This window comes from Bemisia tabaci, chromosome 8, assembly GCF_918797505.1.
Source record: "Bemisia tabaci chromosome 8, PGI_BMITA_v3".
Lineage (NCBI taxonomy): Eukaryota > Metazoa > Arthropoda > Insecta > Hemiptera > Aleyrodidae > Bemisia > Bemisia tabaci.
In genome coordinates, this window is record NC_092800.1 from 41,592,953 (window position 1) to 41,616,152 (window position 23,200).

The window sequence follows — 23,200 nt, forward strand, 5'->3', positions numbered from 1 at the left end:
TTAGCTATTCGCATAGTTTTTTTTTGTTTCCTGTGGTGAAAATTCGATGGGAGTCATAAATAATGACGCATCGTCTAAGTGTCGCAGCGATTATAGCGTTCTTCCCACCCGCCAGAGTCAAGACATCTTCGCAGTTTGACGCGCCTTCAATCCGGCGAAGATGCAACATGCTTACAGCCGTGGTCAAATAGTTGTATGTCACGCCTGCCGTAAACGAACTCAAATATACGACACGGTTCCACGCGACAAGGGACTTATTTCCCTCGATTGCAACGTTGCTAACCACAGTTAATGGTTCAATTTGAATCAATTTTTTTTTAAAAGATACGCTCAGATTTTCTGAAAAATTTACTATAATTTTATGATCGATTTTAAAAGAAATCACGGGGAAATTCGTCGCGAAATTATATTTAGTCCTATTTTCCTTTTTTTTTTTTACCAAAAAACAACCATGGTCCCTGATGCTATATCTTAGCTGTAGGATAGGTATTTTGGTTTCTAATGGTAAAAATTAGACGAGAGTCTTAAATAATGACGCATCCTCTATTTGTCGCAGCGATTTTAGCGTTCGTCCCACCCGCCAGGGTCGGCAGGGCGGTCAAGACATCTTCGCAGTTTGACGCGCCTTCACGCGCGAAGCTGCAACTCTCCTACAGCCGTGGTCAAATAGTTGTTAGTCACGCCTGCCGTAAACGAACTCAAATATCGATGGTTCCACGCGAAAAGGAGCTTTTTTACCTCGATTGCAACGCTGCGAACTACAGTTAATGCTTGAATTTGAGTCAATATTTTTTAATAAACGGCATGACGGGCGGGCTCGCTCAGAATTCTTGCGATCTTGTAAAAAGGTTACTAATGCATCAATCTCTAAGGTCGATTGATTTTCTTCATCGTCTGTATTTTCCTATTATATCCCAGAGCTGACGTGCTCCTTTCTTTAGCTTTTTTAAATACTTTTAATACAGTGCCCCGCTTATTTAAAACATGCATATATAAGAAAAGTAAATGAACTGATTGGAGGATGGCTGAACAGTTAAGCAATCCTCAAATGTGAATTTCACTCTTCCGTTTTTTTAAAAAGCTAATTCCGAAGATCCCTAGCCCTTGGCTACATTTTGGCCCCGTTGGAGCCCCTGATAAAGAAGCGAGGGACCCGTGTGTGCAATCTCTGATGAGCCGTGAGACTTATTAGACCATGTGCTAACCGTGGCTCATACAGAAATCCTTTTGCACATACAGAAATCATTTTACCCTTCTCTCCCTCGTACACCACACCTCAGTCCGGAGACCGAGGCAGTATCCATTGTTCCTCGCGAGCGACCCGACCCCAAACGTATTTTATCGTAGAGAAAGAAACAAAGCAGGAAAATTTACCAAATTGTAAGCACTTTTGTGCAAGAATCACAGAAATGACTTCAAACTAATTTTAAGGGGGGTTTCGGACCCCCAAATTCGCCAGTTTAAAGGTCATACGATTTTCCCGCGATTTGAGCCAATTTCACCTTACTTTGCCTCAACATTATCTTGGTATGTGCAAAATTAGTTCAAAATTGCGTTTTTAAGTCCCCAAATTTCGGGTAAAATTCGAGAAACAAAATTTAAGATCATTCAGTTCAACAGTTTACATTTCGCTTTTTAGAGATTAAGGCCGAGTGAAATCTGTCTCTGCAGATCCACTCGTCAGTTGCATGAACATTCGTCGCCACCGCCGGGATTCGAATCCGGGACCTATTCAACCACAGTCAGACGCGCTGACCACGAGGCCAACCTTGCCGGCCGGAATTTCATATTTTCTCCACCCTATATGGTACCCCTAAATATTTCGCTCGTTCGCAAATTTTGCTCACAATATTCGAAATTTTTTCTGTTCAGGATTCTACATGGATCAATCCGAATTCAAATGCACATCCGAAGGAGGACTTAGCGCTCCTGAAGACAGGATCCCAGAGATTTCTATAGGCAGAATAAGTGTGAAGGATCCACAGGACATTATCCCGGAGGTTGGTAACACTATATTCATAAAGTGTGAGTTAACTGAACCGGAAGCAGAATCTGCATTTGACACGGAATTTGCCTCTCATACACCTTGCCATGTGAAAACTGAAATTGGAACTTCTCCAAGTGAAGAAAAAAAGTCGTTGAATACTTCAATAGCGCCTCGTGTTCCTCCAATTCTCTCATCGGTCATTCCATCAGGATAAAATCGGAAGGAGACAATGAAATGAAAATTGGATCGACCAGTTATATACCAGTATTGAGATTAAAAACGAAGACCCTCTTAAGACTGACAGCTATGAATGCACTTACGTAAAGGAAGATAGAGAACAAGATTTTGAAAATGAGATTCAAAATCATATGCCAACCACAACATGCAAACCGTTCAGTTGCAGTCGTTGCTCGGCCCGTTTTGCTATAAAAGGTACTTTAAAAACACACATGCGAACACATGCCGGTGAGAAACCATTTACTTGCAGCCAGTGCTCGGCCCGTTTTGCTTACAAACAACATTTAAAACGCCACATGCGAACCCATACCGGTGAGAAACCATTCACTTGCAGCCAGTGCTCGGCTTGTTTCGCTAGAAAAGGAGATTTAAAACAACACATGCGAACACATACTGGTGAGAAACCATTCACTTGCAGCCATTGCTCGGCTTGTTTCGCTAGAAAAGGAGATTTAAAACAACACTTGCGAACACATACTGGTGAGAAACCATTCACTTGCAGCCATTGCTCGGACTGCTTCGCTCTAAACGCAAATTTAATACGGCACATGCGAACACATACCAGTGAGAAACCATTCAGATGCAGCCAATGCTCGGTCTGTTTCCCTCGAAAAGTAACGTTATTAAATCACATGCGAACACATACCGGTGAGAAACCATTCAGATGCAGCCATTGCTCGGTCTGCTTCACTGAAAAAGGAACTTTAAAACGGCACATGCGAACACATACCGGTGAGAAGCCATTTACTTGCAGCCATTGCTCGGCTTCTTTCGCTCTAAAAGGAAATTTAATAAAACACATGCGAACACATACTGGTGGCAAACCATTTATTTGCAGCCATTGCTCGGCTTGTTTCGCTCTAAAAGAAAATTTAATACCACACATGCGAACACATACCGGTGAGAAACCATTTACTTGCAGCCATTGCTCGGTCTGCTTCACTCGAAAAGGAAATTTAATACGACACCTGCGAACACATACTGTTGAGGAACCATTAATTACTTGTAGCTATCGCCCTGCACGTTTTGCTGAGTGAGGTAGTTTAAAACGACACATGTGAACAAACTCTGGAGAGAGCCCATTTACTTGCATTGATTGCTCGGCCGGTTTTGCTCAAAAATAATATATAATTCAGCATGTGAGCACGTTCTGGTTAGAAATCATTTTGTTGCAGCCATTGCTCAGTGTGTTTCGCTGAAATAGGAAATTTAATTTAACACATACGAACAAGTACGAGTAACAATTTTTTTATTTTTTAGTTACAGCCGTTGCTCGGCTTTCTTTGCCCAAAAAGGTAATTTCATATAATACATATGAACACATGTGATTCTGAAACTGAACAGGTGTACGTATTTCTCTGCCTATTTTTATCACAGGAGTCGTTTAAAGTTTCCTGTCTGAACGCATAGCGGTGAGAAACTTTTCTGCTGCAGTCTTTGATTCGTTCCCTTTATTGTAACTGGTCTTTGACTTAACATATGATTAAAAACACTTATTGTCGAGCGACCGTGTGGCTGTTGTTAATTCCATGCACCTTTTCTTTATAAAACTCATCTGAAGTAAGATGTGAAAACGCTTTTTAGGGACAAATCCCTCACTCAAGGTCATTACAAGTCGTCCGCCCTCACAAAAGGCATTTAATGATTCACTTGTAAACTCATACGGGCTGGAAAACATTTCGTGGTAATTTTTTCCTGTTTCTATTGTAAATTAGACACCCTCGATGAGGACTTCATCGGAAGGCAGCGCTGTGCTGAATATGTTAGTACTTACTCTGGAAGGGGGGGGGGGGGGGTAAAAATGAATCCACTCCTACCTTATTTGGTAGTTACACTCTTCAAAAATTGAGTCTCCTGCAAATGAATGAGACTGGAGTTCTTGCATTTGTCAGGAATATGCGGTTAATGTACGCAGTTTACTACAAAATTTCGCCAAAAACACGATGGTGCCACTAATATTCTGAGAGGAAAATGAGCTTGATCTCGAAAAATGCTTACTTAGTTCCGGCGGTCATAGAGGACATATCCTACGCTATACTTTGAGAGTCCACCTTTATATCTCATAGTCAAACTCGTCATGCACAGATCGGGAGAAAATCATTAGCTGGGTGCCCCTGTTTTCAACTTCGAAGTCCTCAAACAAAGTAGCTACCCTCCGACTGTATGTGGACTCTCTAAGTAGCGTAGGATATCCCCTCCATCACGGTCGGATCTTTGACAGCATTTTTCGAGCTTGAAAGAAAATTAGTGGCACCATCGTGTTTCCAGAGAAATTGGCCGTATGAAGAAGTGCTTGAATCGCAAATCTTTGACAAATGCAAGACCTCGATTGCCGGAAGGACATCATGGTTCATCCTCATTCTCTATTCAAGGTGGAGACAAAGTTGTTTTTCCCCTATGGACTCTTGAAGAGCGTCCACAGTTGGTTTCCTGCTTGATCTCGGCTAGTACCGTTTGAACAGCGAATCTAAAAGACTAGACTTTATGCTTGTTATGAAATTCATCCCACCGTAATAAGATCTTTGCTTCACAGAAAAGAGGATCGGTAGCTGCGGCTAAATGTCAGCGTCTTCTTCTCGAAATAATTTGAACGTCGAATTTCCTCGGAGAAACACTGCGGTCCGTTTCTTGAGATCAATGGACAAAGCGATAGATAAAGAAAAACTGGCGCGATGCTTCGTCTTCTTTGTTTACTATCCTGTTGTCTATGAATTTCAACAACCAACCCTTTATTTCCAAAGAGTGTAAATTGATAATCATTTCTTTGATATTTGTCAATAAGAAGGCCTTAGTGTGTTATTAATAAGCGTCCTCTCGAATCCTAATCGCTTAGAGCCTACTTTAACGAATTAAATTCAGGAAAAAGATTATAATTGATCCGAAATTTTTCCCCTTGAATTATTTAGACTCTGTCGTTTGGATAATTCTTGCAAAGCTCTGGACATTCGAATAACGCTTTAGCTGTTCCTCTTTTTGACATTTTCTCTTTGCTATCATTTCTGTATGCTTTTTAATTTCCTGTAAAAATATTTGTCAAGCACGTACACTACTAATAAAGTGTTGAAAGAAATTGATTGTTACAATGTATGACATGTTCCCGCTCAAAGCAACTTTTTGGAACCACTTCTTCCTCTTTAAGACGGGCTCTTCAGGCAGTAGTTGCCTACTGCTCAGCATCGCCTCTTTTAGTTGTAATATTTCCTCTAATAATTATACGATCATTTTTCCAGACATTCCTATGCACCTAGCAAGTAACATGCTCTCAACTCAAGACATAAGAAGCGGGAAAATTGAGGAATTTCGAGAAAATTGCATTAAATTGGGCGTGCTTGTGAAATTAACTTTCACCAGCAAACTATACTGACCAGGCGCGTAATAGTTCATGTCCCCTCACGACTAAGAGAACACAAGATGACATCTGAAGTTAAGGCAGCATCACCTAAATTCTAGGTTATCAGTTTCAACAGGGATTATAGCTCAATATTGACCGAACAAATCGAACAATTCCCGCGAATGATGATTTGATGTCAGCTACGAATGCTACCTCATGAATGGGGCTTATGTATGATCCTGGAATTGCTCAATTAAAAGCGTTACCTACGCACGTATCCTTTAGGGAGGAACGCGCTTCTGAGCTTAAAATAGCTCGAAACAGCCTCTTTGATTGAAAAAAAAGATCTAACAGTTGTGGTGATAAGATTAACGTTTCTCATTGGCTTTCTCCTTATGAGGTCAAAATACGTATGGAAAAATTTTTTCAACCACCTGTAACCACCTTTTAAGCGCTCAGCCGATAGGCAACGCTTTTTGATTTCGACTTGCCTCTAGAGGACTAGTATACTAGTGCTAATTCGTTTAAATGGCGCACCAGCTCATCGATGTGTAGGCTTTTTTTTTGGGGGGGGGGAGGGGGTCCAGTTTTAAAAAAATAAAGCTGTGATAACCGTATTTTCTGCTTTTCACGTATTGCGCGGGTAGTTTCGATCGTTTGTCTATAAGAAAATTCCTTAGAGGTAGAGTAATTCTTATCGAAATTGATCGTTGAAGTTGAGACACGCCTGATAAAACTCGCCTGATGAGCTCAACGGTGGCTTGCATTTTCGGGAAACGAAAAAACGTGTTTACATAGACAATATTGCGCTCCTTTCATTACTTTACTAATGTTGAATATTGTTCCCAAGTTCGGGTGTGTACGGCGTGTAGTATCACAAGCACCTTGTGTCAGTGTCACTCTCATTGGTTTTCGTTGTGTACGGTGTGTAGTAGCACAAGCACCTTGCGTCAGTGTCACTCTCATTGGTGTTCAGCGGTATATCAAATCTGAAGATTAATTTACGTTGACACAACTCATTGCCAGTTAGTGTCTCTCTTCATCTGTGAGTTCCTCTGTGAAAGTTCCATTCCTTGGTTTCCTTGGTAACCTCTGTTTGCTATCAGCTGATGTTTTATTTCCATTTCCCGGCCAAGTCGACGGAGTTTATACTTCCTTTCTTCACTAAATACATAGACTAAAACCTGAGCGCTTTTCTAATACGACAGTATTAGAACTTTCCCGCTTGTTTTTTCATCTAATGTATAATGGCGGATGTACGACCGGAATGTATTTAAACAATTGGATTGCATTTTGCAAAAAGGAACCAATAGCATTGCCATGATGCTAAGATTGTGCCACTTCATCTTTTGCAATAAAATTGCGAAAATCGTGAAAAACTATGAAATTTAGATGGTAATTTTTGTCTTAAATTTACAGTTTTTAGCGAGTAAAATAGAAACTTTTAATGGATAATCGGGTTTTTCCTCCAAGACAAAAGAAGTTGCACAATCTTAGCAACATTGCAATGCTAGTGGTTCCTTTTTGCAAAATGCAATCCAATTGCAAGTGAAAGTGAAAGGATCTTGGCGTCATTGATCCTTGTAACGTCACGAAATCTGTTGGCACTATATTTTTCCGTTTGTAAACATAATCGATGTATAAAAAATAGAGCTACAAGCGAAAATAATTATTATGATGATAATATTTCCAACTACATGTAGATGAGAAAAATGCAACTTACGAAAATCAAAGCAGACGTCTCGACCTACAAACTACTACAACCTAACTACATAGTTTGGTAATAGTTTTTTGTAATTTGCCATGGGCTCCTGTTTAAAATTTTCTCGAGATACTGTTTTGACTTAAAACGATACTTAAAACTTTACAGCGTTAATTTGCTATCGTTAGGTTGAAACCTGTATGCCATGAATTAGGGGTTCCTATTTGAAAAAAAGGGTTAGGGTCCGCCCCCCCTCAGGGGGGCCACCCCCCAAAATTTTGGGTACGCCAAAAAGTAGTTCCCTTTCACCTAGGAATATTCCCCAAATTTCGAATCCCTAGCATTTTTTGTTCATGAGTTATGAGCGGAGGCCCAGACTTTTGAATGAGCCGCCATTTTGTTAAAAATTGAGGTATCGACAATCGGTTTGCGCCAAAAGTTTTTTTTTTTAAGCCCTTTCGAATGATGTATCACAAGATAGGGGTTCCCATTTGAAAAAAAAAAGTTAGGGTCCGCCCCCCCTCAGGGGGGCCCCCTTCAAAATTTTGGGTACGCCAAAAAAAAGTTCCCTTTGACCTAGGAACATTCCCCAAATTTCAAATCTATAGCATTTTTTGTTCAAAAGTTATAAGGGGGGTCCCGGACTTCTGGATAACCCTGTATATGGAACCACACAATGAAAAAATGAATCCGTGTGGTCATTGGTCTTCTTGTAATAGCGCTATTTGTGTGGAAGAAAATATAAAATTTAAAATCGAGTCACGGCGCTTTCGGATCTGAATCGCGCATAAAATTCCCTGAAAAATTCTAAGAGTAGCATCTACAGACTTCCTTGACAATTTGTATTTCATCGAAGGAAATTTGGCAATTTTTAAGGACGCAAACGGCGTCTCTCCTTACGGTGACGCTGTTTCACTGTGAATGAAGGCGGAGCCTTTTTCTGAAGCTTCTTACCTGAATGATATTACCCGATGCATTGTTAGACATCCGATTCCGTGACATATGTCTTCTTGCCAATCCAATAGAGCTGCTGGGCTACGTCCACTGACCACTTTGCGGTTCGACGCCTCGAAGCGCTTCGCTCTTCGGCGTGGTGCATTCCTCGTTATTCCAATGATTTTAGCTTATAGAGTACTTCTTAACTCTTTAACTCGTCAATACTGTAGCCAACGACATTGGAAATGTATGCTTTTCAGGATTCTAAAAACGGAACACATATTTTCCGGAACGAATCCCAACCTGGATTTTCCAGGTACATATTCGGACCCTGTCACGGAGACATAAAAGTACATGCAGCTGTGCACTACTCTACTGTAAACTGCACGGGAAGGGGGGGGGCGGTACATCTACTTTTGAAGTTTATTGCCCTAATTTTGTAATGGGGGGGATGAAATAATCCAACGCTCGGAGTCAAATGGTAGAGCTGATCCATATCTCGATACAAAATACAACGGTATACACTAGATGCACGGGCTAGGTGCTACCCATACTCGCTGCCTCGAAGATACGAATGAATCCGACGCGAATCTCGAGAGCATACATCTCGCAGCAGCCGATCGAGCGATGACGTCAAAGACGTGATTGCGAGATAAATCGGCGCTTCGAGATGGATACTCTAAACATCCAAATGCCCGCCTGAGCCTGCACTTGCGAAATTGATGGCTTTCGGCCCGAATGAGCTAGAAAGCATAATAGAATGTGGCCCTAAAACGTAAGTGATATGGCCTCATTCTATTACAATTTAACAATCAAACGCTCAGAAAACTCAGATTTCTGGACTACTCGAAGTTCTCTTTTGGCGCGTATACGCAGTATACCGCCTTTGCAAGCTTAAATAGTTGCGTCAAGTCCCCGTCACCGCCGACCAACGCGTTTGTCGATCGAATCAACTACAGGTATTATGCGTAGGAAGTCAAAACGCCTTCAATTTTTTGAACGCAATACGGACATCCGTCGAGGTTGTATAGTTGTATCAAAGCGCCGTAGCAATCGCGTCCCATTATTTATCGTTACAGACGAATATAAGTTAAGAGAGTTAGTTAGAGAGGCCAGTCATAATGCACTCAATTTTATACATACATATTTTTGGGCAAAATGAGAGACGACGTTTCTCCATTTGCGACGTTGCAGACTTCCTTAGAAATTTTATTTTTCGTTCGAGAAACTGGTCAACATTAAAACTTAAATTCTCAATGATTTTTCATATTCGATATCAGAAGATTTGGTTCAAAATTTAAAGTCGTAAATTTGGATTGTTTCTCGTGGAAGAGATGAATTAAGAACGGAAATTTTGAAACACCGCAATGGAGATACGTGGTTTCGCACTTCAGTCGGACCGATACGGACATCCAACAAGCTTAAATAGTTGCGTCAAGTCCCCGTCACCGCCGAACAACGCGTTTGTCGATCGAATCAACTACAGGTATTATGCGTAGGAAGTCAAAACGCCTTCAATTTTTGAACGCAATACGGACATCCGTCGAGGTTGTATAGTTGTATCAAGGCGCCGTAGCAATCGCGTCCCATTGTTTATCGTTACAGACGAATATAAGTCGAGAGAGGCCAGTCATAATGCCTTCAATTTTATACATACATATTTTGGGGCAAAATGAGAGACGACGTTTCTCCATTTGCGACGTTGTAGCGTTCGTCCCACCCGCCAGAGTTGGCAGGGCGGTCAAGACATCTTCGCAGTTTGTCGCGCCTTCAATCCGGAGAAGCTGCAACTGGCTTACAGCCGTGGTCAAATACTTGTATGTCAGGCCTGCCGTAAACGAACTCAAATGTAGATGGTTCCACGCGACAAGTAGCTTATTTCCCTCGATTGCAACGTTGCAAACCACATTTAATGGTTCAATATGAATCAATATTTTTTAAAAGATACGCTCAGATTCTTTGAAAAATGTACTATTATTTTAGGAACGATTTGAACTGAAAGTACGGGAAATTTCTTCGCGAAATTATATTCAGTCCTATTTTAATTTTTTTTTTCTTTTTTTCCTTTTTTTTTTTTTTTACCGAAAATAAAACCATGGTCCCTGATTCTAAATCATAGCTATTGGCACAGTTACTTTTTTTTCTAAAGGTGAAAATTAGATGGGAGTCATAAATAATGACGCATTCTCTAAGTGTCGCAGCGATTTGAGCTTTCATCCCACCCGCCAGAGTTGGCAGGACGGTCAAGACATCTTCGCAGTTTGACGCGCCTTCAATCCGGCGAAACTGCAACATGCTTACAGCCGTGGTCAAATAGTTGTATGTCACGCCTGCCGTAAACGAACTCAAGTATCGATGGTTCCACGATAAAAGGAGCGAGGAAAGGAGGATTGCAACGTTGCGAACGACACTTAATGCTTCAATTTGAATGAATTTTTTTTAAAACGATTTTAAATGAAATAACAGGAAATTTCGTAGCGATATCAAATTTAGTCATATTTTCCTTTTTTTACCGAAAAAAACCACGGTCCCTGATTCTGAATTTTAGCATTTGGATAGTTATTTTTGTTTCATACGGTGAAAATTAGATGGGAGTCATAAATAATGATGATCGTCTAAGTGTCGCAGCGATATTACCGTTCGTCCCACCCGCCAGGGTCCGCAGGGTGGTCAAGGCATCTTCGCAGTGTGACGTGCCTTCAATCTGGCGAAGCTGTGACTTGCTTACAGCGTGGTCAAATAGATGTATGTCACGCCTACCGTAAACGAACTCAAGTATCAATGGTTCCACGCGAAAATGAGCTTACTTACCTCGATTACAACGTTGCGAACCCCAGTTAATGCTTTACTTTCTATCAATATTTTTTGAAAGATACGCTCAGGTTCTCTGAGAAATTTACTATAATTTGACGCGTCTTCAATCCGGCGAAGCTGCAACTCTCTTACAACCGTGGTCAAATAGTTTTTTGTCACGCCTGCCGAAAACGAACTCAAATATCGATGGTTTCACGGGAAAAAGAGCTGATTTACCTCGATTGCAACGTTGCGAACCACACTTAATTCTTGAATTTGAGTCAATATTTTTTAATAATCTGCATGACGGGCGGGCTCGCTCAGAATTCTTGCGATCTTGTAAAAAGGTTACTAATGCATCAATCTCTAAGGTCGATTGATTTCCTTCATCGTCTGTATTTTCCTATTTCTCCCAGAGCTGACGTGCTCCTTTCTTTAGCTTTTTTAAATACTTTTAATACCGTGCCCCGCTTATTTAAAACATGCATATATAAGAAAAGTAAATGAACTGATTGGAGGATGGCTGAACAGTTAAGCAATCCTCGAATGTGAATTTCACTCCTCCGTTTTATTAAAAAGCTAATTCCGAAGATCCCTAGCCCTTGGCTACATTTTGGCCCCGTTGGAGCCCCTGATAAAGAAGCGAGGGACCCGTGTGTGCAATCTCTGATGAGCCGTGAGACTTATTAGACCATGTGCTAACCGTGGCTCATACAGAAATCCTTTTGCACATACAGAAACCATTTTACCCTTCTCTCCCTCGTACACCACACCTCAGTCCGGAGACCGAGGCAGTATCCATTGTTCCTCGCGAGCGACCCGACCCCAAACGTATTTTATCGTAGAGAAAGAAACAAAGCAGGAAAATTTACCAAATTGAAAGCACTTTTGTGCAAGAATCACAGAAATGACTGCAAACTAATTTTAAGGGGGGTTTTGGACCCCCAAATTCGCCAGTTTAAAGGTCATACTATTTTCCCACGATTTGAGCCAATTTCACCTTACTTTGCCTCAACATTATCTTGGTAAGTTCAAAATTAGTTCAACATTGCGTTTTCAAGTCCCTAAATTTCGGGTAAAATTCGAGAATCAAAATTTAAGATATTCAATTCAACCGTTTACATTTCGCTTTTTAGAGATTAAGGCCGAGTGGAATCCGTCTCTGCAGATCCACTTGTCAGTTGCAAGAACATTTGTCGCCACCGCCGGGATTCGAATCCGGGACCTATTCAACCACAGTCAGACGCGCTGACCACGAGGCTAACCTGGCCGGTCGGAATTTCTTATTTTCTCCATACCATACGGTACCCCTAAATATTTCGCTCGTTCGCAAATTTTGCTCACAATATTCGAAATTTTTTCTGTTCAGGATTCTACATGGATCAATCCGAATTCAAATGCACATCCGAAGGAGGACTTAGCGCTCCTGAAGACAGGATCCCAGAGATTTCTATAGGCAGAATAAGTGTGAAGGATCCACAGGACATTATCCCGGAGGTTGGTAACACTATATTCATAAAGTGTGAGTTAACTGAACCGGAAGCAGAATCTGCATTTGACACGGAATTTGCCTCTCATACACCTTGGCATGTGAAAACTGAAATTGGAACTTCTCCAAGTGAAGAAAAAAAGTCTGTTGAACACTTCAATAGCGCCTCGTGTTCCTCCAATTCTCTCATCGGTCATTCCATCAGGATAAAATCGGAAGGAGACAATGAAAATGAAAATTGGATCGACCAGTTACATACCAGTATTGAGATTAAAAACGAAGACCCTCTTAAGACTGACAGCTATGAATTCACTTACGTAACGGAAGATAGAGAACACGATTTTGAAAATGAGATTCAAAATCATATGCCAACCACGCCATGCAAACCGCTCAGTTGCAATCGTTGCTCGGCCGGTTTTGCGATAGAAGGTACTTTAAAAACACACATGCGAACACATACAGGTGAGAAACCATTTGCTTGCAGAAATTGCTCGGCTTGTTTCGCTATAAAAGGAAATTTAATACAACACATGCGAACACATACCGGTGAGAAACCATTCACTTGCAGCCATTGCTCCGTCTGCTTCGCTCAAAAAGGACCTTTAAAACGGCACATGCGAACTCATACCGGTGAGAAACCATTTACTTGCAGCCAGTGCTCGGCCCCTTTTGCTCAACAACAAGATTTAAAACGCCACATGCGAAAACATACAGGTGAGAAACCATTTGCTTGCAGCCAGTGCTCGGCCCGTTTTGCTCAGAAACAATATTTAAAACGCCACATGCGAACACATACCGGTGAAAAACCATTCACTTGCAGCCATTGCTCGGCTTGTTTCCCTCTAAAAAAGAACTTTACAACGGCACGTGCGAACCCATACCGGTGAGAAACCATTTACTTGCAGCCAGTGCTCGGCTTGCTTCGCTGGAAAAGGAGATTTAAAACAACACATGCGAACACATACCGGTGAGAAACCATTCAGATGCAGCCATTGCTCGGTCTGCTTCACTGAAAAAGGAACTTTAAAACGGCACATGCGAACTCATACCGGTGAGAAACCATTTACTTGCAGCCAGTGCTCGGCCCCTTTTGCTCAACAACAAGATTTAAAACGCCACATGCGAAAACATACAGGTGAGAAACCATTTGCTTGCAGCCAGTGCTCGGCCCGTTTTGCTCAGAAACAATATTTAAAACGCCACATGCGAACACATACCGGTGAAAAACCATTCACTTGCAGCCATTGCTCGGCTTGTTTCCCTCTAAAAAGAACTTTACAACGGCACGTGCGAACCCATACCGGTGAGAAACCATTTACTTGCAGCCAGTGCTCGGCTTGTTTCGCTGGAAAAGGAGATTTAAAACAACACATGCGAACACATACCGGTGAGAAACCATTTACTTGCAGCCATTGCTCGGTCTGCTTCACTCGAAAAGGAAGTTTAATACGACACATGCGAACACACCCTGTTGAAGAACCATCAATTACTTGTAGCTATCGCCCTGCACGTTTTCCTGAGTGAGGTAGTTTAAAACGACTCATCTGAACAAACTCCGGTGAGAGACCATTTACTTGTATTGATTGCTCGGCCGGTTTTTCTCAAAAATAATATATAACTCGGCATGTGAGCACATTCTGGTTAGAAATTGTTTTGTTCCAGCCATTGCTGAGTGTGTTATTCGCTGAAATAGGAAATATAATTTAACACATACTAAGTACGAGTAACAATTTTTTTAGTTACAGCCGTTGCTCGGCTTTCTTTGCTCAAAAAGGTAATTTTATATAATACATATGAACACATGTGATTCTGAAACTGAACAGGTGTACGTATTTTTCTGCCTATTTTTATCACAGGAGTCGTTTAAAGTTTCCTGTCTGAACGCATAGCGGTGAGAAACTTTTCTGCTGCAGTTTTTGATTCGTTCCCTTTATTGTAACTGGTCTTTGACTTAACATATGATTAAAGACACTTATTGTCGAGCGACCGTGTGGCTGTTGTTAATTCCATGCACCTTTTCTTTATAAAACTCATCTGAAGTAAGATGTGAAAACGCTTTTTAGGGACAAATCCCTCACTCAAGGTCATTACAAGTCGTCCGCCCTCACAAAAGGCATTTAATGATTCACTTGTAAACTCATACGGGCTGGAAAACATTTCGTGGTAATTTTTTCCTGTTTCTATTGTAAATTAGACACCCTCGATGAGGACTTCATCGGAAGGCAGCGCTGTGCTGAATATGTTAGTACTTACTCTGGAAGGGGGGGGGGGGGGTAAAAATGAATCCACTCCTACCTTATTTGGTAGTTACACTCTTCAAAAATTGAGTCTCCTGCAAATGAATGAGACTGGAGTTCTTGCATTTGTCAGGAATATGCGGTTAATGTCCGCAGTTTACTACAAAATTTCGCTAGAAACACGATGGTGCCACTAATTTTCTGAGAGGAAAATGAGCTTGATCTCGAAAAATGCTTTCTTAGTTCCGGCGGTCATAGAGGACATATCCTACGCTATACTTTGAGAGTCCACCTTTATATCTCATAGTCAAACTCGTCATGCACAGATCGGGAGAAAATCATTAGCTGGGTGCCCCTGTTTTCAACTTCGAAGTCCTCAAACAAAGTAGCTACCCTCCGACTGTATGTGGACTCTCTAAGTAGCGTAGGATATCCCCTCCATCACGGTCGGATCTTTGACAGCATTTTTCGAGCTTGAGAGAAAATTAGTGGCACCATCATGTTTCCAGAGAAATTGGTCGTATGAAGAAGTGCTTGAATCGCAAATCTTTGACAAATGCAAGAACTCGATTGCCGGAAGGACATCATGGTTCATCCTCATTCTCTATTCAAGGTGGAGACAAAGTTGTTTTTCCCCTGTGGACTCTTGAAGAGCGTCCACAGTTGGTTTCCTGCTTGATCTCCGCTAGGGAAGGTATGGATTCGATCGAAAAATGAAAACGTGAATCGGTCGACATGAATCGATCGACAACTTGTTAAAAAACCGTTGTCAATTCGATCGACATGAATCGATTGACATGAGTCGATCGACACCGATTCGATCGACAACTTGTTAAAAAACCGTTGTCAATTCGATCGAAATGAATCGATTGACATGAGTCGATCGACACCGATTCGATCGACAAATTGTAAAAAAACCGGTGTCGATTTCATCGACATGAATCGATCGAAAAATGAAAACGTGAATCGATCGACATGAATCGATCGACACCGATTCGATCGACAACCTTGAATCAATCGACAAACCCGTGAATGGATCAACAAACCCGTATGTGGATCGACAAATCCATGAGTCGATCGACAAACCATTAAGTCGATCGACAAACTCGTGAGTTGATCGAATCGGTGTCGATCCATTCACGGCGATCCATTCACGTTTTCCTTTTTCGATTTATTCATGTCGATCGAATCGACACCGTTCTTTTAATAATTTGTCGATCGAATGAGTGTCGATCGATTCACGTTTTCATTTTTCGATCGATTCATGTCGATCGAATCCATACCCTCCTCGGCTAGTACCGTTTGAACAGTGAATCTAAAAGACTGGACTTTATGCTAGTTATGAAATTCATCCCACCGTAATAAGATCTTTGCTTCACAGAAAAGAGGATCGGTGGCTGCGGCTAAATTTCAACGTCTTCGTCTCGAAATAATTTGAACGTCGAATTTCCTCGGAGAAACACAGCGGTCTGTTTCTTGAGATCAATGGACAAAGCGATAGATAAAGAAAAACTGGCGCGATGCTTCGTCTTCTTTGTCTACTATCCTTTTGTCTATGAATTTCAACAACCAACCCTTTAGTTTCAAAGAGTGTTAATTGATAATCATTTCTTTGATATTTGTCAATAACGAGGCCTTAGTGTGTTATTAATAAGCGTCCTCTCGAATCCTAATCGCTTAGAGCCTACTTTAACGAATTAAATTCAGGAAAAAGATTATAATTGATCCGAAATTTTTCCCCTTGAATTTTTTAGACTCTGTCGTTTGGATAATTCTTGCAAAGCTCTGGACATTCGAATAACGCTTTAGCTGTTCCTCTTTTTGACATTTTCTCTTTGCTATCATTTCTGTATGCTTTTTAATTTCCTGTAAAAATATTTGTCAAGCACGTACACTACTAATAAAGTGTTTAAAGAAATTGATTGTTACAATGTATGACATGTTCCCGCTCAAAGCAACTTTTTGGAACCACTTCTTCCTCTTTAAGACGGGCTCTTCAGGCAGTAGTTGCCTACTACTCAGCGTCGCCTCTTTTAGTTGTAATATTTCCTCTAATAATTATACGATCATTTTTCTAGTCATTCCTATGCACCTAGCAAGTAACATGTTCCCAACTCAGGACATAAGAAGCGGGATAATTGAGGAATTTCGAGAAAATTGCATTAGATTGGGCGTGCTTGTGAAATTAACTTTCACCAGCAAACTATACTGACCAGGCGTGTAATAGTTCATGTCACCTCACCACTACGAGATCACAAGATGACATCTGAAGTTAAGGCAGCATCACCTAACTTCTAGGTTATTCAAATTCCTCGTAACCAATGTGAAATAAAAACGTTAATATCTTCGTTAGGAGTTGGTTTCAGTAATTTTTGTTGTGTGAATCGTGTTCTACATGAAATTCTGGTTAAGAAACATGTATCAGATCGCTTAAATTCGTACCTTGTCTAGTGGTCCATTGCCCTGGTTCGTTAGTCGCTGGGAACTTGTAAACAATGGCACTCCGGGCACCGGTCAATGTTTACATTTGAGGAGGCAGACCCCTAGGTTTTCCACGTCGAAAGTAATAACGCCGTATCTCTGTTTAAAACTTTTTCAATTTTTGCTGGAAAGTAACGCTTTACAAGAAAACCAACGAATCTTCATCCTTTATTTTCGGCTCGACTCCGGCGTATTATCAGGAGCACAAAATGAAAAATGAAGACTTGTGGTAATTGGGTTTTCATGTAATAGCGCTGTTTGCGTGAGAGAAAAATACCTATACAATTTAAAATCGAGGTACGGCGATTTTTGATCTGAATCGCGCATAAAATTCCCTGAAAAATTCCAAGAGTAGTATGTACGGATTTCCTTGAAAATTTGTATTTTATCGAAGGAAATTTGGCAATTTTTAAGGGCGCAAACGGCGTTTCTCCTTGTCCAGGCAATAAAGGATTTTACCTTGCAAAATTTAGGTGAAATCAGGTTATGATTGATTCCTATGTAATTTTTTACGCTGAATCCGAATTTTTGGTTTCCCAACAAATTTTCCTTGTGCTAACTCCGGAAAATCGGAAAAACCGCGAAAAATCACGTTTTTCCGCGGTTTTCCCGAGATATCTCTGTTCCAGTGCGATATATCGAGAAAATAGTTATTTCCAAAAATAAAGCTGATAAAATTTCCTATAAAAATGATCTGAACGTTTTTTTCATACGTCCATTAGGTAGAGTGCTGGAGCCGTGGAAAGCTCTAAAAATTCGTAAAATCGCGATTTTCCACGGTTTTTTCGCCATTTGAGTGCAATAAATTTGTTCTTTCGCAAAATTTCAGGATAGTCTTACCTTAAAAATTAATGCTGCTTACTTTTAAGACAAAAATGATGCCAATTTTTTCATTATAGGTCCATTGGGAGCGGTTTTAAAGCCGTGAAAAGCTCGAAAATCGCGATTTTCCAGCATATTTTCGTAACAAATCCGTTCCTGTACAAAAAACTCATTTAAAGTGACTTCAAAATTCAATCTTATAAAATTGTCAACATACATACGTAGAATTTGCTCCCATGGCGCGCCCTGGTGCTCTGCGACATCCAAACGCCAGGTGTGCTTATCTACGTAAAGGTTAGTAGACAACGAACGACGTAATAAAATAGTGCAATTTTCAACCTACTTAAATGATGTTGAAATTTCCTTGTATATCTGAAGAAACAACGGATATGGATTTGTCGAAAGCGTAAATAATGCAAAAAGTTGAAATTTAAAGAATGTATTGATACAAGTTTTCAATTATGCGAAAACAACTATAATAGTATCGTAATAATTAGATAAGAACTATGATAGTAAATATGTTCAATGTCAAGAAGTATAATTCAGATGCATGGTCAGGCACTCTGCTGACTGAATGTCCTGAGGATCTGAAATCATAATGAGAACTGAGAAGCACGGGTATAATGGCATAACCTAACATATTTTCTATCGGTGAAAGAGCTACTAAGTTATAAAATTGGGTCATGGTTTAAAATGGCAAGAGGAACGTAATTGTTGAATTGTTATAGGTGTTATCGGTGTTTTTTTCTTTCTTTTCTGCTATTTGAGAATGTTAATTTGTGCCTACTATAATGTAAATTTTCTCTGCTTAATCAACTCATGGAAAATCTATTGTAAAATTGATGGGAAAATTCTCACCTGCGTTGTCGTCATTGCCATTTTTGCAGTATTTTACGACTTCAGCACGACATCGTCTAAATCGGAGAACAGGAACTTCTGGTATGGATTTATCTGAATTTGAATTGCTCGTTTGAGCTTTTGCAACATCGTTTACTAGAATAAGAGAAACGTATGCCTAGGAAAATCTTTTGGTATTAATCTGAGAGGAGAACAATGATAAAAGCAACCTGCATTGATACGGTTCGCAGATACAATCGCGATTTTTCGCTTCCTTGGCATTTCAGGATCTTATTTTTGTTGTCGATGAGTATTTATCCATTGATGGTTGGTTCATAATGACGCTACAATTATTTGGAAATAATGTGACACTTGTGCAATTAATAGAGTAATGTCATGATTGCTGAAATCAAGGATATTAATTTAAAATGATGATTTAAAATTCTACATCCATAGTACAAGCCTCCCAAAATTATGAGTAGTTCACGGGCGCGTGCTGTGATTACTCTCATTCTCGTTTTCTCAATTACCTAGAGTCGCTTCATTTACATCACTGATAAAACCGAAGTGGAAGAAACCGTGATTTGAATTTCTGCGGTATATGAAGTCAATGAGTACATTTTTTTTAGCATCACTGGCCATTTCTATCAATTCAAATAAAAATAAAAAATTGAGTGAAATTAATACCTGCAAACGTCTCCGAACTTCTTTCATCTCTTCGGTCGTCCGCTGTTCTTTCTGTGAACGATTCAGGAGTATATTCCATAAATCATCAGGATCATCTACGACAAGTTCCACGGATAAGTCCTCATCGAGTGCATTCTCACATGTACCATTAAAATTTCGACACATAATTGTGCAATTTAATCCACCGAAAACATCATCACATTGAATTTTAAATTTTTGAGGTATATTTTTAGCCCCATATTTTTACACAAGATGATTAATTCGCGGCTTAAAAGTGGAAAATCACAATTTTTCGCATAATTCTCCCAGCTACCCATAATTCTCTATGCGGCACTTTTTGACCCATGCTAAAAGCTTTTCACGTCATATTATGTGTTGAAAATTTTATAAGATTAAATCTTGAAGTCTCCATTAGCTGAGTTTTTGGCCCAAGAACGGATGTGTAACGAAAATATGCCGCAAATCTAGAAAAATCATTCCAGAAATTGTAGTAGTACATTCTTTAAATTTTAACTTTTTGCATTATTTACAATATGGATTTGTCGAAAGCGTAAATAATGCAGGATTGCACTATTACAACATCATTCCATCCATCCATATCCGTTGTTTCTTTAGATATACAAGGAAATTTCAACATCATTTAAGTAGGTTGAAAATTGCACTATTTTATTACGTCGTTCGTTGTCTACTAACCTTTACGTAGATAAGCACACCTGGCGTTTGGATGTCGCAGAGCACCAGGGCGCGCCATGGGAGCAAATTCTACGTATGTATGTTGACAATTTTATAAGATTGAATTTTGAAGTCACTTTAAATGAGTTTTTTGTACAGGAACGGATTTGTTACGAAAATATGCTGGAAAATCGCGATTTTCGAGCTTTTCACGGCTTTTAAAACCGCTCCCAATGGACCTATAATGAAAAAATTGGCATCATTTTTGTCTTAAAAGTAAGCAGCATTAATTTTTAAGGTAAGACTATCCTGAAATTTTGCGAAAGAACAAATTTATTGCACTCAAATGGCGAAAAACCGTGGAAAATCGCGATTTTACGAATTTTTAGAGCTTTCCACGGCTCCAGCACTCTACCTAATGGACGTATGAAAAAAACGTTCAGATCATTTTTATAGGAAATTTTATCAGCTTTATTTTTGGAAATAACTATTTTCTCGATATATCGCACTGGAACAGAGATATCTCGGGAAAACCGCGGAAAAACGTGATTTTTCGCGGTTTTTCCGATTTTCCGGAGTTAGCACAAGGAAAATTTGTTGGGAAACCAAAAATTCGGATTCAGCGTAAAAAATTACATAGGAATCAATCATAACCTGATTTCACCTAAATTTTGCAAGGTAAACCCCTATTCTATCCTCTATTGCCTGGGCTAACCGCTGCTTCAATCTGAATAATGACGAAGCCTTTTCTGATTCTTCTTACCTCCAATTCTATCACTCGATGCATTGCTAGATATCCGATTCCGTGACATTCTGTATGTCTCCTCTTGCTAGTCCAATAGAGCAATGGGGCTATGCCCCCTGATCGCTATGCGGTTCGACGCCTCGAAGCACTTCGCTCCTCGACGTTGTTTATTCCCCGTTACTCCAATGATTTTATCTTACAGAGTATGATATACTTGAGAACTCATTAACTCGTTACTATCCTCGCCAACGACATTGGAAATTTATTCTTTTCAGGATTTTAAAAACGGAACACATATTTTCCAGAACGAATTCCAGCCTGGATTTCTTCGGTACATTTTGGGACCCTGTCACGGAGACATAAAAGAACATGCACCTATGCACTACTGTACTGTAAACTGTACGGGAGGGGGGGGGGGGATGTGTGCAACTACTCTTGAAGTTTCATGCCCCAATGAACCACTAGACAAGGTACGAATTTCAGAATTCTGATACATGTTTCTTAACCAAAATTTCACGTGAAACACGATTCGCACAACGCAAATTACCGAAATCAACTCCTTCCGTAGATAGTTAATGATTCTTGATCTGTGAAATCAAACCACCCGCTCATAGAAACTCAATTCTCTACGTGATTCACATCGCGCGCTAAACGTTATCATGGCAGTCTCTGCGATATAAAAATCTGGGAACCTTAATCTTGACGCTTTGGTTCAGCTATAGCAAATTGCTTATAGTTTGAACAACTCATGGTAGGAAATGAACATCGCTCGATTGAGAGGCTTGCTGAAACCGTTGTAGTGCGCGATTTGACTCACGTAGAGCTTTGAGTTTCTTGTGAGCGGGCAGTTCAAAATCCGCGTAACCAATTTGAAATGAAAAGGTTAATATCTTCGTTAGGAGTTGGTTTCAGTAATTTTCGTTGTGCAAATCGTGTTCTACTTGAAATTCTGGTGAAGAAACCTGCATCATAATGCTTGAATTCGTGCCTTGTTTAGTGGTCCATTCTGCAATCAAGCGCTCAGGATACTCAGATTTCTAGAGTTACCCTTTTTTTTTATTAATATTATTTTTATTTTTTTCAAAGTTATTTGGGGTTTTTTATCTATATGAGGATTCTGCAACTTTGAATGAGCGTCGGATTGGGGTTTGTAGACATCTTGCTCCCGGCCTTCAAATTTTCAGAGATTAAGGTCGAGTGGAATCCGTTTTTGCAGATCCACCCGTTAGTTCTATGAAAGTTTGTCGCCACCACCAGGATTCGAACCCGGGACCTATTGACCTACAGTCAGACTTGCTGACCGCGCTGCCAACCTAGCCGGCCTGAATTTTTTATTTTTCTTCCACACCATGTGGTACCCCTAAATATTTCCCAAAGTTTGCTCACAACATTCGAAACTTCTTCTGTTCAGGATTCTACATGGATACATCCGAATTCAAATGCACATCCGAAGGAGGACTTAGCGCTCCTGAAGACAGAATCTCAGAGGTTTCTGCAGGCGGAACTAACGTGAAGGATCCACAGGACATTATCCCAGAGGTTGGTAACACTATATTCAAAAAGTGTGAGTTAACTGAACCGGAAGCAGAATCTGTATTTGACACGGCATTTGCCTCTCATACACCTTGCCATGTGAAAAATGAAATTGAAACTTCTCCAAGTGAAGAAAAACAGTTTGTTGAACACCTCAACAGAGCTTCGAGTTCCTCCAATTCTCTCATCGGTCTTTCCATCAGGATAAAATCGGAAGGAGAAAATGAAAATGGAAATTGGAACGACGAGTTACATACCAGTATTGAGATTAAAACCGAAGACCCTCTTCAGACTGACAACTTTGAATGCACATACGTAGAGCAAGATAGCGAACAAGATTTTAAAAATGAGATTCAAAATCATATTCCAACCACGACAAGTAAACCATTTACTTGCAGCCAGTGCTCGGCTTGTTTCGCTGGAAAAGGAACTTTAAAACGGCACATGCGAACGCATACCGGTGAGAAACCATTTACTTGCAGCCATGCTCGGTTTGCTTACTAAAGAAATTTAAAACACATGCAACACATACCGGTGAGAAACCATTTGCTTGCAGCCATTGCTCGGCTGTTTCGCTAAAAAGGAAGTTTAATACAACACATGCAAACACATACCGGTGAGAAACCATTTGCTTGCAGCCATTGCTCGGCCTTTTTCCTCACAAACGACATTTAAAACGCCACATGCGAACACATACCGGTGAAAAACCAT

General features: G+C 40.3%; 1 protein-coding gene and 1 long non-coding RNA gene across 2 annotated transcripts; both read left to right on the forward strand.

Moving 5' to 3' along the window:
• The first annotated feature begins 12,354 nt into the window (after positions 1–12,354).
• On the forward strand, positions 12,355–22,969 carry LOC140225191 (uncharacterized). Its single transcript, XR_011900325.1, has 3 exons — positions 12,355–12,483; positions 16,791–17,010; positions 22,368–22,969. It is a non-coding gene; the product is annotated as an uncharacterized lncRNA (long non-coding RNA).
• On the forward strand, positions 12,855–16,781 carry LOC140225259 (uncharacterized). The gene is made up of 2 exons (XM_072303517.1): positions 12,855–12,904; positions 13,327–16,781. Exons 1-2 carry the CDS (start codon positions 12,855–12,857, stop codon positions 13,997–13,999), a joined length of 723 nt encoding a protein of 240 aa, XP_072159618.1. The 3' UTR covers positions 14,000–16,781.
• Positions 22,970–23,200: the final 231 nt, after the last annotated feature.